We start from the raw sequence: 15,259 nt of genomic DNA, 5'->3' as shown, positions 1-15,259 counted from the left end.
TACTCGAAATATAAAGCCAAAATAGGAACTTTTGCTGAGTAAGTACACATGGACATTTCGAAAAGTTAATGCCCTTATAATTTTTAGAAAGATGAGATGGCTGCTACCAATTTTTTATGAAACTTCGCGGGCGCGAGAGAGTGCGTTTGCAGGCGCCGTAAATAGATGGCGCCACCATATCCAGCGCAAGCTCGGAATCTCTTCTGCCGTCGGCGTCTGGGCTTGCTGTTGACTTGTATTGCTGACGGAGTGGTGGACTCTAAAGTGCGGGCGTGCGTAGACATGTGTTGTTATTGTTGCTGCTGCTCATAGGTCTTTAGTTCATCTGCCTTTAGTTCCTGTTTCAACATTACCTATTCTAGTGCGACGGCATATACGTATATGGCTTTGGGTACTTTATCCTTACCTCACTTCCTATTTATATCATCACTTTTGCCCAGGAGGTACATGACATTAGCCCGTTCCAAAACAGTATTACCTCATGGAGCTATCTGCCCTCATTTTTCTTATTGTTTTATTTTTTTTTCTTGCATTACAACTACGGCTGGTTGGCCTTGAAAGCTACCAATATGCGTGTTTCCCACTCTAAACTTCGTCAGCGTCGGTGGTTCAGTGGTAGAATACTCGCCTGCCACGCGGGTGGCCCGGGTTCGATTCCCGGCCGACGCAAAACTATTTTTTTGAGGCTGCCTGAATTTGCAGCTGTCAAAGTCGCTTGTGGCCACATTTTCTTGATTTTTGCTATAAGAAAACGTCCCGACAAGGTGCTGGACACCTTGCACACGTACGTACAAGAGAGACTTCGAATCAGACCCACTGGGTTAGGGAGTGCGGATTCTAGAGAGTCAATTGCAGCGGACACGCATTTAACGGTGCTCTCGTCGGCTCCCCAGCAGCCTGAGACTCGGGGCGACGAGCCGAGGCGGTCTGTTGGATGCATGAATGGAGGTAGCGCCGGGTGCCGCGCGCGCTGCCTCATCTCAGACTCCTCTTTGCGGGGACTGAGTTCGAATTCTTTTTTGTTCTTCTTTTTCTTTCTATTTCTTTTGGGGGGGGAGGGGGGTACTGATCAGGCGCAGGCTATTTCATCGAGTTCACACTTCATTGCTCTAATGACGGTGAATTAATTTCCTTGCATGACACTCCTATGTATGCATCCCTCTCCCAGCTATAGATGTTGATTGAGGTTGCGGTTCAACGCACATGTGGAGCGCAAACACACGATGACAGAAACCAGTTAAATGACCAGAGACGACAGGTCATTTTTCTCTACTTCCTGTTTGTACTCTACTACATAGGTGCCAGGCCTCACACTTGCAGTTGGCAGTTACGATTGTCGGGGTCACGCTGACTGCTTATAACAGCAGTGCCGATGAAATTCTGCCGCTACAGACATATATCGTTCTTTTACATGACACTGAAACAAGCTTCACAAACGCAAATACATTTCTTTTCAGAGTGTAGAATAAATGCGGCACACACATTTCTGCTTCCTTAAGCTCCCGTACTTCAAACCCACCTTTTTGCACTCTTCTAAAGAATGTGCAAAACAATGCGTTCGCGCAAACTACCGAAAGGTGCTTTTATAATTTTAGTTGGCTCGCCTCTGAAAACCTTCATTGCGTCACACTGCTTGCGTCACTGACCGCATACATGTATGTATGCGGGCGTCTTAACCGCAAAGCCCGAGTCCCCCTTATCCAGCCCCCCCCCTTTTTTTTTTCTTTACTGACGCCGATGCGGTTTTGTTTTCGTTGAGTGATCCGGTTCGCTTCCAACATGATCCGAATCTTTCAATGCGCACTTCTTAATTCACAGGTCCAACTCGGTAAGCATACTAATATGCGAGTGTCACGTAGCCGGACAGAATCAAGGTAATGTTGTGCGCCATCGCTTGGAGATACTCGGCTTATATTTCGCATCGCGCCTAACTACGTAGTTAGTATCAACTAATTACTCAATTTCTCAAATGTTATAATTAGATGAAAAGTGTCAATGAGGAAATTGTAGAGAAACATGAGAAACTCCCGCTACAGCTTTCTGTTGCTCAATACGCGCTATATAAAAGTATTTTTCCAAGCATGAAAGCAGCCCGCGAGTGCACTAAAGATTACCGCGCGACTGGCCGCCCAAGGCACATATTTCTAATGTTTGGCTCAGGTAGCGTGGGACACCCGGTATAGCGAGAGAAAAATATCAGACAGATTCAGCGAAACTGCATCTTATTGTGCTCTGCCTAAACACAGAGATGATCCCGCGCGTATCTATTAAAAAAAAGAGAAAAAAAACAAGGCTGCTAAAAGAACAGTCGAACATGCGTGGCAGGTGTCACATGACTTCTAGAACCTAGTGGTGATCGTGTGATTCCGGCGCTCGGTGAATATCCAGTGTGGCAGTCGGTGATACTCGGCGTTGAGGTTTACCGTGAGCAGGATCATGAGCAGAGCGATGGACTTCAGAGTCAAGCCCATGACCAACTGCGAGATAGACAGTAATGTAGTATGCGGTGCGAAAAATGTTTTGTTTACCGGTATACTTAAAGATAGCCCGTTGCAGGCAACGTAATTCTACTCCTTGACCTGGATTATTCAGAGAGGCGCTTGCACGAGAACTCGAACCACATATGAAGCAAATTGATAAAATCGCTACTTAACCTCTTCGTTAATTACTTCACGGCCCATATTGCAATTTACGAATTGTAGCTGTTGAGTTTTCAAGGCGTATCCACTTGGGATGGATTTCAAGAATGAACACCAGCTTGGAGACATGTGCCATCAAACTCACCGTTAAAAGTGCATTGTTGTTCCACTTACATTTTTAACAAAGCGCTTTTTTTAATGCATTGATGCACAAAAGTAACTGGAACGACCATGAGCAAAACGAGAAGAACGTGAAAGCAGGAGCCTCGTTTTCCATTTGCGCATCGTCTTGAATTTTCGTCTCCCGCCTTCCCCGTGTTTTTTCCCTGGTACGACCATGTATTTCGTCCCACCGGTTTCGAGAAATAATATCTCGAAACTGGAGTCATCCTAGAGATTAATTTCAAATGTATACGACTTGACAGCTCACGAGCTACAATTCGTAAATTGCAATATAGGCCGTAAGCATTTAATTAAGAAGTTAATTAGTTCACTTTTGTTAGTTAGCTGAAAATGTGTTTCGACTTTTCGTGCTAGCAATGTCCGCCGCTTCGAATAATTCAGCTCAAGGACAGGAATTACGTTATCTACCACAGGCGCGATGCTTTACAAATTCCGGAAAACCTAAAAGAATGATCACCCCGTATAGTAGTCCCAAAAGTTGGCGCATGTGAAATGCGGCCGAGGCGCGATGCTCCGATTTTTTCCCTCTCATTATGTATCTTTCTTCGGTAATTTAGCAGATGTAACGTTTTCATGTCCTGGAATACCTGCAGTTTCTTTCTTACATGCAGCCCAACAATCAATACACACGAATTCTAAATCGATAATCGTCCACGACTGTAATGAGCTGATCGCGGCGATATGCCGCGATCATTCTGCGCGCACTGACGTCATAGCTCGATAAGGACCCGACTACTTTGGCACATAATCGCTCTGCGCGCGTCAGTGATGACAAGGGAAGGGGGGGGGGTGTAAGTCATTAGTGCATGGAGGCATACCGCATCGCGAGAACATCAGTTTCAGCAATGAAAAGTCTTACCAGCTGCACGGGTCCGACGTCAATGAGGTTGGTGAGCACGGCTAGGCTGACGCCCGAGGTAGGCAGAACGAGGGACGTGGAGGCGGCCACCGTGACCGGTACGGCGAAGTAAAGTGGGTTGCACGGTGTTGTCACCGCCTGCGTTTTACGGCGTTGTCACGAGCAGCACGTGCCCCGCGCATTATCGCGCGAGGAGAGCGCGACATCATCAGTTTGTCAGCAAACTTGGTTTTGTCAGTTTCATGCCTGCACTAACTAGCTTCTTCAGGCGCAAGGCTGAGAATACTACAGGCAGCAGTGGCAACTGCATATGCTGACGATCGCACTCGTGAAACATTCCATTAATTTACGCAGAAAAGCAAGAGAGAACAGATCTGCGCTAGCGCTTCTATGCGTCCATACCTTTTCGATTTGAAAACCGGCCATTCACATCGCAAATTCGGTTATGGACGAATGGAATATGAGGCGTTAGTCGGCGCTATGCGTGCAGCGATATTTTTGGAGTTTAGTAACAGCAGATGGTATAATGCACAATGTCAGAGACGTTACATTGGATACACATACGTTACTTTGTCTTAAAATGCGATGCAAGGAGCAGCACAAAAATGTTTACACGACTATTCCGTCACCTCGTTCTACATGTGGCGAAACGTCTGTGGCGGTTAGTCTTGCTTGGGACAGTTGTATCAAGGCGTGTACTGAGCCCTAGTGAAACATAGCCCCCCACAGTCCAAGCAATCACTCAAGGTGTCCTGTTGTCCTGTCTCTAGCGTCTGAAACGAGAGTTGTGTGAGTATGATTTAGCGAAAGGAGATGTCGTTAATAATGTACGATGTATGTTAAAGCGCCATTTTTAGGGTGTTTGGTTTACCATGGGCTGGCTGGCGTAGAATTACTGCTAGGGGCACACGAAAACAATTTGCTGGAACAACAAATGCTTATTGGGCAAATCGGTGGCTATATTATACGTCGTTCACGTACTATTCTGATTCATTTGTGTCGCAATGCTAATAAATTGCCACGAACTCGTTCAATACCGTCCTGATTACACGCAGGGCGCCGCATTCTACGTTGCACTCGCAGCACTTTGACGTTACTTCGCGGTACAATCCTGTGGACATAACCAGGATAAGTCGTTAGAGATGATGATGATGTATGGGGTTTTATGGCGCAAGGGCCAGGAATGGCCAAAGAGCGCCATGTCTGTGGTAGTGGGTGTGCAGTGTAACTATGATTACTATGAAATTGGTGTGACGTGGCTGTAAAGGGGCCTTAAAATATACGCTCTACAGTGCGTAAAATCTGTGTAATAAAATTATGGCGATGACATATGACCTGTACTATGAACATTTCGATGCACTTAAAAAGAATGATACAATGGGTAAAATACATCAGATTATAATAAATGCTAGAGCACTACTGCCTCCTTAGAGCCCTTGAAACACAAGGGTCTGGAGGCATGTGCTATACCGCACAACTATCCCAGCGGCATCCTCTAAAGAGAGGAAGCGCTAGGAATGCATGGGGCTAATAACATGTAGGACCACATCTCTCAGAAAACCTAGGACTGTGTCTGTGTTAAAAAGCGGTTCTGGGCCGAGGAACATTACTGGATGAAGAGGGATGTGCTGTCTGTAAGCTAAGGAAAAATGTTTTATTCTTTCAGATTCGGCTTCCCGACACTCCAGAAGGACGTGGAGCACGGTCAGCCTCTCCGCGCATCTACCACAGGTTGGAGGTTCACTTCCAGTAAGCAGATAATTATGGGTGCCAAACGTGTGTCCTATTCTGAGACGACAGAATAGGACATCTGTTCGGCGCGATTTTGTAGTAGAGGGCCAGAATCCTAACTGTGGTTTTATCAGGTGGAGCTTATTATTCGTTTCCGCGTCCCACATGCGTTGCCAGTGGTCCCGCAATCTCCTTCGCAAGAAAGGCCTCAGATCTGTGACAGGCACCGCAGCGGTAGGCTTAACAGTTTGCGATGCGATTGACGTGGCCATCTCGTCCGCCAGAACGTTACCCTCAATGCTCCTGCGGCCAGGCACCCAGCATATAATGATACGCTGATTAGATATGTACGCTTTACACAAGACGGTGTAGAGTTCACTAAGTACAGGATTTTTGTGTGTGTAGACTGACATCAAGGCCTTCACGACGCTTAGGGAGTCTGTATAGATCGCTGCTTTTGGAAGTTTTGATTTTCTTATATGCTTCACAGCAGAGAGTAATGCGTAGGCCTCAGCCGTAAATATGCTTGTTTCCGGATGCAGTACGTCGGATTCCGAGAAGGATGGGCCGACGGCTGCATAGGATACCCCGGCATTTGACTTCGAAGCGTCTGTGTAGAATTCTGCACAGGAATGCTTGTGCTGGAGTTCTAGGAAATGCATTCTGATTTCGGCCTCAGGAGCGTGCTTTGTAACTTTTATAAAGGATATGTCACATTGTATCACCTTCCACTCCCAAGGAGGTAAGAGCTTGATTGTGTGCATTAAGCGATGCTCGAGGAGTGGGACATGCATTTCATTGCTAAGCTCCTTCACACGCAGCGAAAAAGGCTGTCTTATGGAGGGACGGTTGCTGAAAAGTTTAGCGCACGTCATATCGGTAACGGTATCAAAACATGGGTGTTCAGGATTAGAGCGTACTTTAAGGAAATATGTAAAGCTGTTGTATGATCTCTGTAGGTGGAGAGACCATTCATTCGATTCGGCATATAAGCTTTCAATTGGGCTTGTTCTGAAAGCGCCCGTGGCTAAACGGATGCCTAGATGGTGAACCGGGTCTAGCATCTTTAGTGCGCTTGGGGCGGCAGAGTTATATACCACGGCACCATAATCTAATCGTGACCGGATGAGGCTCTTATACAGATTCATTAGGCACTTCCTGTCACTACCCCACGTAGTCTGGGATAGAAGTTTCATTAGGTTCATTGTTTTCAGACACTTTTCTTTGAGTTGTTTAATGTGTGGGACGAAAGTGAGTCTATTGTCGAGTATAATACCTAGAAATTTGTGCTCTTTGTTTACAGGAATCTGTTGTCCACACATTTGTAAGCAAGGATCCGGAACTAGGCCTCTCTTCCTTGTAAACAGGACACAAGAACTTTTTTGAGGATTGATTTTAAAACCATTTTTCTCTGCCCACCCTGACACCTTGTTCAAACCATGCTGTACCTGTCTCTCGCATACTGCGAGGTTACAGGATTTGAAGCCTATTTGAATGTCGTCCACATAGACGGAATAGAAAATGGCTGGTGGTAAGGACGCACGAAGCGTTGTCATTTTAACAATAAAAAGTGTGCAACTGAGCACGCCTCCCTGGGGTACACCAGTTTCTTGTGTAAAAGGACGTGACAGCACAATGCCGACTTTCACCCGGAAGGTACGACTGGACAAGTAGCTTTTTATTACGTTTAGCATATTACCATGAATGCCCATTTCCGACAAATCTCTCAAGATTCCGTAGCGCCAGGTCGTATCGTACGCCTTCTCCATATCGAGGAATATCGATAAGAGGAACTGTTTGTGTACAAGCGCGTCACGAATATGTCCTTCAATACGTACAAGATGGTCGGTTGTGCAGCGCCCTTCTCGGAAGCCACACTGAAAGGGATCAAGCATTTTGTTTTGTTCAAGGAAATGGATGAGTCGCCGATTTATCATTTTTTCAAATACCTTACACATGCAGCTTGTGAGGGCTATCGGGCGGTAACTTGCCACTGAAGAAGGGTCTTTCCCTTCTTTCAAAACAGGGACCACAATGGCTTCTTTCCACGCCGTTGGAAGGTACCCTGCGTCCCAGATAGTGTTGAAAAGTGTAAGTAGTGTTACTTGCGTGTCATTGTGTAAGTTTTTGAGCATTTCATAGATGATTCTATCGGATCCCGGTGCAGAGCTCTTGCATGCGCTCAAGGCATATTTCAACTCGGCAGCACTAAAAGGGCAATTGTACGGTTCATTCTGTCGGCATTTATTGACGAGTGGTTTGCATTCTTCTATTTGTTTATATTTTAGGGAGGATTGCGAATAATGTTTTGAGCTTGATACACTCTCAAAGTGCTCCCCAAGTGAGTCGGCCTGATCTTTCAGTGTATCGCCCTGTGTATTTACTAGAGGGAGTGAATAAGTTTGTCGTCCTTTTATCCTGTTAACCCTGTTCCAGACTTTCCCCTCCTCAGTATAAGAGTTGATACCCGATAAAAACTTCTGCCAGCTCTCTCTTCCGGCCTGTCGGCGCGTTCTCCTTCCTTCAGATTTTGCTTTTTTAAAGTTAATAAGATTCTCCGCAGTGGGAGAGGCGCGTAGCAACCCCCACGCTTTGTTTTGTTTCTTACGGGCGGTCCTACACTCGTCGTTCCACCACGGGACGCGCCGTTTGCATGCGAATCCACTTACTTCAGATATGCATTTTGATGCGGCATCTATAATGTAGGCTGTAAAATATTGAACGGCAGCATCAATTTCTAAACAGGCCATGTCATTCCATGAGATCCTGGTGAGAGTTCTGAATTTCTCCCAGTCGGCTGTATCTATTTTCCACCTGGGAGCCTGTGGTAGACATTCGTTTTCTTTATATGTTCTTAGTAGTATAGGGAAGTGGTCGCTTCCGTAAGGATTGTCGTTTACTTCCCATTCAAGTTCAGACAGTAGTGACGGGGAGACTAGGCTAAGATCAATTGAAGAAAATGTTCTGTTTGCAAGAGAATAGTATGTCGCTTCCTCCTTATTCAGAAGACAAGCACCAGAAGAGAAAAGGAACTGTTCAACGAGACGACCTCGCGCGTCTGTACGAGAGTCGCCCCACAGGGAGCTGTGCGCATTGAAATCGCCGAGAGCAACATAAGGTTCTGGCAATTGATCTATATAGGATTGAAATTCTTGTTTCGTTAATTTGTGATGTGGGGGTATGTAAAGAGAGCTAATGGTGATGAGTTTGTTTAGTAGGACAACTCGAACCGCCACTGCTTCAAGGGGCGTTTGTAGCTGTAAAGGTTGACACGCAATACTTCTATGAGTAAGAATGGCAACACCACCCGATGATGCGACGGCATCATCGCGATCTTTGCGAAACGTAACATACGTACGGAGAAAGTTTGTGTGTTTAGATTTTAAGTGTGTTTCCTGTAAACACAGCACTTTTGGATTATGTTTGTGGATGAGTTCTTGCAAATCATCAAGGTTTCTAAGGAGACCTCTGATGTTCCATTGAATGATTTGTGTATCCATGTTTAAGGTAAGTTGGTGCTGTGTTTACGGAAGCGAAAGTGATGCCTTAGATTACAGAGCCCTTTCGAGGCCCTGTAATAGGTGTTTTGTTCTTTCTGAAGCGTTCGAGCGATTCTCGCCGCTCCTTAGGCGTTTGGTGCGCCTTGGGGACAGGTGTAGTGTCCATTGCCTCGTGTGAGGCGCCGGACAAGCGCTCTTGCGAGCGAGAGGTTTTCAGAGGGAGTCCCGCATTGGAGGGCAAGACCCCTGCGCCCACCAGCCCGGAGGTCGATGGGGCTCCCTGAGGGATGTGGCTGCGCTGGCCGTTGCCAGCGCTGGAAGGGGCCTCGGAGGTTGGGGCAGCCTCGGCTGCACCCACCTTCGGGGTGGATGGTCCCTTCTCTTCGGTTGACGGAGCAGCGCTAGCTGCAACCGCCGCGGGGGCAGCTGGCGTAACTGCCGACTCACTGCCTGTGGGTCGAACAGCCGCCGGAGGCCGTTGTGACGCTGCCCCCTTACGCGCCACATCGGCAAAGCTGCTCTTAGACAGGTATGACACCCGCCTACGTGCCTCCTTGAAAGATATATTTTCTTTGACTTTGATTGTCACAATCTCTTTTTCTCTTTTCCAGGACGGGCAGGCGCGCGAGTATGCGGCGTGCTCGCCATCACAGTTGACACATTGTGGAGTCTTCTGGCATGTTTCGGAGGAATGTTCAGTGTCACTACACTTGGCACATGTCAGCCGGCCTCGACAGTTCTGTGAACTGTGGCCGAACCTTTGGCACTTAAAGCATCTGAGAGGATTGGGCACGTATGGCCTAACACGAAGTTTGATATAACCGGCCTCGATGGACTCGGGGAGGACACTTGAACCGAAAGTGAGTATCAGGTGTTTCGTATTGATCTCTTTACCGTCTCGCCTGATCTTAATTCGCTTAACATTTATGACATTATGTTCACTGAAGCCCTCCAAGAGTTCAGCTTCAGTGAGCTCTAGCATGTCATCATCCGAGACAACGCCGCGGGTGGTGTTCATGGTACGGTGCGGGGTTACTGTTACTTGGGTCTCCCCAAATGACACAAGTTTCGGCAGCTTCTCATACTGCTTCTGATTTTGGAGCTCCAAAAGGAGATCACCACTTGACATTCTCGACACCTTATATCCTGTACCGAAAACTTCGGTCAAGGACTTGGAAACAAGGAATGGTGAAATGGATCGCACTAGTTTGTCTGGCTTTTCTGAGTGAATCACGTGGAATCGAGGAAAGTTGTGGACTTGTCGTCCGAAAAATTGAAACAGATCTTCGGTGCGCCCTCGTTTCTGAGGGCGATCAGGAAGTTTGGGGAAGGAATTTTCCATGAAAATGTATAAAAATTCGGCAACAGCGCCGACCGCCCACCACGGAGCCCAACGAGGGGACGCGGCAGAGCTTGCATGCAAGTCTGCACGACGCCAGTCGTACGCCGCCACTATAACCAAATATGGTGTACCCAAGGTTGGGTAGCCACACAGGGTTAACCCTTGCCGCCAAGGAGAAAGGAAGTAAACAGAAGAGAGAAGGAGACAGGAAAGGTGGAAAGACGAAGGTTGTAGGGAGAGAGAGACAGGAAAAGGCGACTGCCGATTTCCTCCAGGTGGGTCAGTCTGGAGGTGCCGTCTATGTGAAGCTGAGGCCGAAGAGGTGTGTTGCCTCCGCCGGGGGGCCTTAATGGTCCAAAACACCCAGCATCGGCTCAACCCCCAGGATCCCCTTTTCCCCAGACACGGCTAAGCCGCGCACGGCTACACGCGGGAGGGTCCAACCCTCGTGTGCTCGGGTCCGTGGTGTCGCAACACACCAAACGCCTGCTGACGCAGACGCCGCTGCGGGGAAGTCGTTAGAGAAAACTGGCTGCTTCAATAAAGGGCGAAAGTCAGGCTGTGTTGCAAGAAATATGTAGTAGCTAGTCGGATTGAATGTATTTTACTGCGCCTTCAACAAATACTTATTCTGAAATTTTCGAATTTTAATTAATGCGGGAGAGAGAAAAAGTGCGACAGAATGTTCTTCGCTTAAAAGAAGCACGGCTTAGGATGGTTCATAAAATTCAATACATTTTTTTTGTGTGATCAGAGGCGTTGAACCCATTAGATCACTACGATATCTTCTCTTCAATTTGGAACAACGCTGCAAAAGACCCGCTGTGGTTGCTCAGTGGCTATGGTGTTAGGCTGCTGAGCACGAGGTCGCGGGATCGAATCCCGGCTACGGCGGCCGCATTTCGATGGCGGCGAAATGCGAAAACACCCGTGTACTTAGATTTATGTGCACGTTAAAGAACCCCAGGTGGTCGATATTTCCGGAGTCCTCCACTACGGCGTGCCTCATAATCAGAAAGTGGTTTTGGCACGTAAAACCCCATAATTTAAACGCTGCAAAAGACATCAACATAAGAAGATGATGCAATTTTGACAAACTTGGCGGAGTGCTAAGGATATGCTAAGTGATATGCTCGCGTCATCATCATCATCATCGTCTGCCTATTATGTTCACTGCAGGACGAAGGCTTCTTTCCCTGCGATCTCCAATTACCCCAGTTGGCGCAGGACAGCGATAATTGGAGATTGCAGGAAGAGGCCTTCGTCCTGCAGTGCACATTAAAAATAGGCTGATGATGATGATGAAGTGAGCATGAAGGCAACCTGACAAAGATCCTAGCGGCGAACCCCATAAGAGACACAAGATTCATGTTTATGTAGCTTTTAGCTCATACACCCAGTCAGAATTGTTATCTGGTAAATGAAGTGAAATTAATCGAAAGTCAACGATTGGTAAGATTATTCCCAGCACTATGGCCGCGGCCCGGAGTTCAAGCGCGCAAAAATTTTTGGCTCGCATCGCGGATGAGTTGACTAGAGAAATTCTCAAAGCAAATGAGATCAGTTGCTTGACAAGGCCATCCATTAGCACGACGTCATGTAAACGACGTCACAGGCACCTTCCAGTTAATAGTTACGGTATCCGTCCGTCAACAACGGGAGTAACATGAGATGATTACATATCGGTTTTACTTTTCCGTGTTCGCCTTTTTTCTTCTGTCTTTTCCGTTTTTCTGTCTGTTTATTACGGCTATTCTTTCGGAACAAAGAAGTTGTTCGAAGTCAGAACTGTATGCGCCCTCTTATTCTGTGCATGCCCTTTGTTCATGCCCTTCAATGTTCATGATGATTAGACAAGCCCAAACACTGACGTTATCAAGATAGATTCTACTTAGCGCAAGAAATGTGTTGCTACAAGGTCTGCGCGCCTTGCTTGACCCAACATCCTGTAAACGCACAATGTCGACGGCGACCGGGAGGAGGACGGAGACGGCCGATGTGTTGCTGACCAGCTCGGTGAGCAGCGACGAGCAGAGGGCCAGGACACACTGCATCGCCAGCTGGCTGGGCGCGTACCGCTGCAGCTGCGTCGACAGCCACTGGGTGAAGCCGCTCACCTGACGACAACAGGGCGCAACTTGCGTCAACACACTGCTGTGCTAACATGGAACTGCAGGATTCGGCCGAGAGGGCCAGCCTTTCTCCAGAAAAAATCTTACAGACTCATGTTCAAACACTAACCAAGAGTTTGCTGTACTTTCATCTACTTCGGTGTACTAACGGTAACATTGGATGCCGTATAGTCGCGTACGATCAGTCAGTTTCTGAAATTTCTATGAGTGGTATTTAGCGACAGCAGATGGCCGCCGTATGAAATAGACGAGCTAAGCTTAACTGCTGTTTTAAGGATGTCTGGTTTCCCTGCAGGGCAGACTGGCCCACAGTTTCCGTCTATATACAGCGCAGACAGGAAGTCGCGGACGCATTTAGTATTTACGCCCAAGTAAGAGCTGCAACACCTTTGAACGAAACAAAGTGATATGAGTTTGGACTTCACTCGTGTATAAGCCGCACTCTTATCCTCGGGAAATAAACAGAATCATGGTCCTGCGAAAAACGCAACAAACTCAGGTTATCCGTCGCAGAACCGTGACATTTCGGACGCTTTGTACATGCATGCGCTGTTCGTCTCAGTCTATACGCGAGTCGGAATTGCAGTTTATTTTTGTGGCGATAAACAAGTAACTTACTTGACAGAGCTCACAATATTGAGAAGCCACGCGGGCAACCTGTAAAGCGCCATTGCGACAGCTGATTTCTTTATTTTCACGGCAATTTTAAGTAAAATGTATGACAATTTAGACTTCAGGAACCGAATTCACGAGGCCGTTTGTTAAAGTTGTTTTCTATTGGCCTACCGCCTTCGCTAATAATATTCGTCGAACGTCACGATTGGCTGGAACATGCTCTTGCGGCGAATCCTTAAAAAAAAGAAGCTTTTGTAAATCCGGCCTACAGTCTTAGGCTTGAACATTGAAGTAGATAGATAACATTTGTTTCTTTTTAAAAGTTACTCCCAAACGAAGACATATGTTCCCGTCCTAGCTGCATCGAATCATGTTGACAAACAACAAAGGCTATCACGAGTCAGTGCCGGAATCGCCAATATTATGGTAAGGCCGGTAGGAAGCTGAGCGCAGTCACAATTAGCGACACCAGCCTAACGAGTGGAGACGAGACAACGTTCTAAATCAATAAAGCCGCGAACTGCAGGTTCCATTCCTGGCTCTGCCTGCAGTGCGCCACGTTGGCCACTTTACTGCCGCAGTCGAACGCGAGTGTACGCTAGTACGCGTGTGTATACACTCGGGTGCCTCTGCGTCCATGTACCAGCTGCGCCAGACTGTCGGATTAATGCTCGTGATACGACAAGTAAGGTACGCCATCTGCCTCGCAGTGTTGTTGGTTACGCCTTCGGTGCTCTTTGCCCGGAACGTAATTCAGTGCGTTTTTTTTTCTTTCTGTTTTGTCGGCACGAGAGCTATAGTTGGAACCATGCCCGGCTTTTCGACAGAAGAGCCGGGCATGGTTCCAACTATAGCTGGCGAGTGCCAGAGCTGTCCCACGGCATTGCATCAAATTAACGTGCCCTGTGTCTAACTATAGCCACTTTAACTCACTTTAACAAAAATAGTCGCTCTGGCCCTAAGGTCATCATTGAGCAAGTGATGACGCGCGTTCGTGTGTTGTCGAAAAACAATACGAGGCAAAGGGAACAATTCAATTCCGCAGTAAATTTTGCGAGAAGTAAACGGGGTATCGGCGTACGCAGGTTGTAACATAAGTGTATAGGGCAACGACGTTAAAACGCCGCGCACCCAAAAACGTACACTTCATTATGCTAGCGTCAGCTTTGCCTCAAGAATCCTCAGATAAAGCTATAGACGCCGGGTTTTCGCCCTCATTCTATGGAGCATTTTTTTCCCCGCCGTACTGAGCATCGAGCCAAGGAAATCGCACATTAATTGCAATGGCAAACATTCCGCTCATTACCATGCATTATTGCACGACTTGATCGTCGTTATACTTGGCTCATTCGGAATCCAACGGGCAAATGTAAGAATATTTACGATATAAATAAATAAATAAATAAATAAACGTCTGTATACTACCATCTGACTGCAATCCTTATGAAGGACTTAAGAGCAGTATGCGTAAAAATAAGATAAATTCACTTCAAATACTCTGACACGGTATAGCATTACTCTGACACCCGCCGTGGCGACCTATTGGCTCTGGCGTAGCGCTGCTAAGCCCGAGAACGCGGTATCGAATCGTGGCCACGGCGGCCGCATTTCGATGGGGGTGATCGAAAGGCAAAAACGCACGTGTGCCACGCGTTGGGTGCAGGCGCGTTAAAGAGCCTCTATTGGTAAAACTAACCTGGTCTCCCACACTACAGCGTGCCTCACAGTCATATCGTAGTTTTAGCTCACAAGAATCCAGAAAAAGAAGGCAATACACTGGCACGCTGCTATACACGTAGCACTTGGCGAAAATTCCAGAGCAAATGGTGGAAGTAAGCGTTATAAAGGCTCCGTATTCTGTGGACGGTTGATTGTTGGTGATGACAGGCAGGAACATTGAGATGTTTATGTTCTCTGGTGACCTTGAACGGAGTACGAGACATGATACGACTGAGGAGTTCGCGGCAGGTGAGGATACCGTGAAGAAGCTTCAAAAGAAACAGAAGGCCAACGCCATAACGCCGGTATGCGAAGTAAAGGCAATGACCATAGTGCTAGAACAGAGTCCAGTGTGCGTGTTACCAAAGCAGTGATGATATACTGGTACATGCATATTGCGTGTTTCTTGTGGACGATGCAGGAGCACGCGGGCGCCCCGACGAAGACGACGAACGCTCTCTGGCTCTCGGCTGAACTGGCCAGCGCTGCAGTTATCCGTTGTAAATATACTGTGCAAATAGTCTACGGTTCCTAATCCT

General features: G+C 47.2%; 1 protein-coding gene and 1 non-coding gene across 2 annotated transcripts in view; one reads left to right on the top strand and one right to left on the bottom strand.

Moving 5' to 3' along the window:
* The first annotated feature begins 598 nt into the window (after positions 1–598).
* TRNAG-GCC (transfer RNA glycine (anticodon GCC)) lies at positions 599–669 on the top strand. The gene has a single exon. It is a non-coding gene; the product is annotated as a tRNA-Gly (tRNA).
* A 463-nt stretch (positions 670–1,132) lies between these two features.
* Positions 1,133–15,259, bottom strand: part of LOC142570599 (Na(+)/citrate cotransporter-like) — a 40,343-nt gene continuing 26,216 nt past the window's right edge. The window contains exons 6-8 of the mRNA XM_075678969.1: positions 12,213–12,371; positions 3,682–3,819; positions 1,133–2,477 (exon numbers count right to left, since the gene is read on the bottom strand). Of these exons, the coding sequence (XP_075535084.1) occupies positions 2,340–2,477; positions 3,682–3,819; positions 12,213–12,371 (435 nt within the window). The 3' untranslated portion in view covers positions 1,133–2,339. The remainder of the gene's footprint in view (positions 2,478–3,681; positions 3,820–12,212; positions 12,372–15,259) is intronic.

The sequence above is a fragment of the Dermacentor variabilis genome, chromosome 1 (genome assembly GCF_050947875.1).
Source record: "Dermacentor variabilis isolate Ectoservices chromosome 1, ASM5094787v1, whole genome shotgun sequence".
NCBI lineage: Eukaryota > Metazoa > Arthropoda > Arachnida > Ixodida > Ixodidae > Dermacentor > Dermacentor variabilis.
This window is presented reverse-complemented; position numbering and strand designations above follow the sequence as displayed.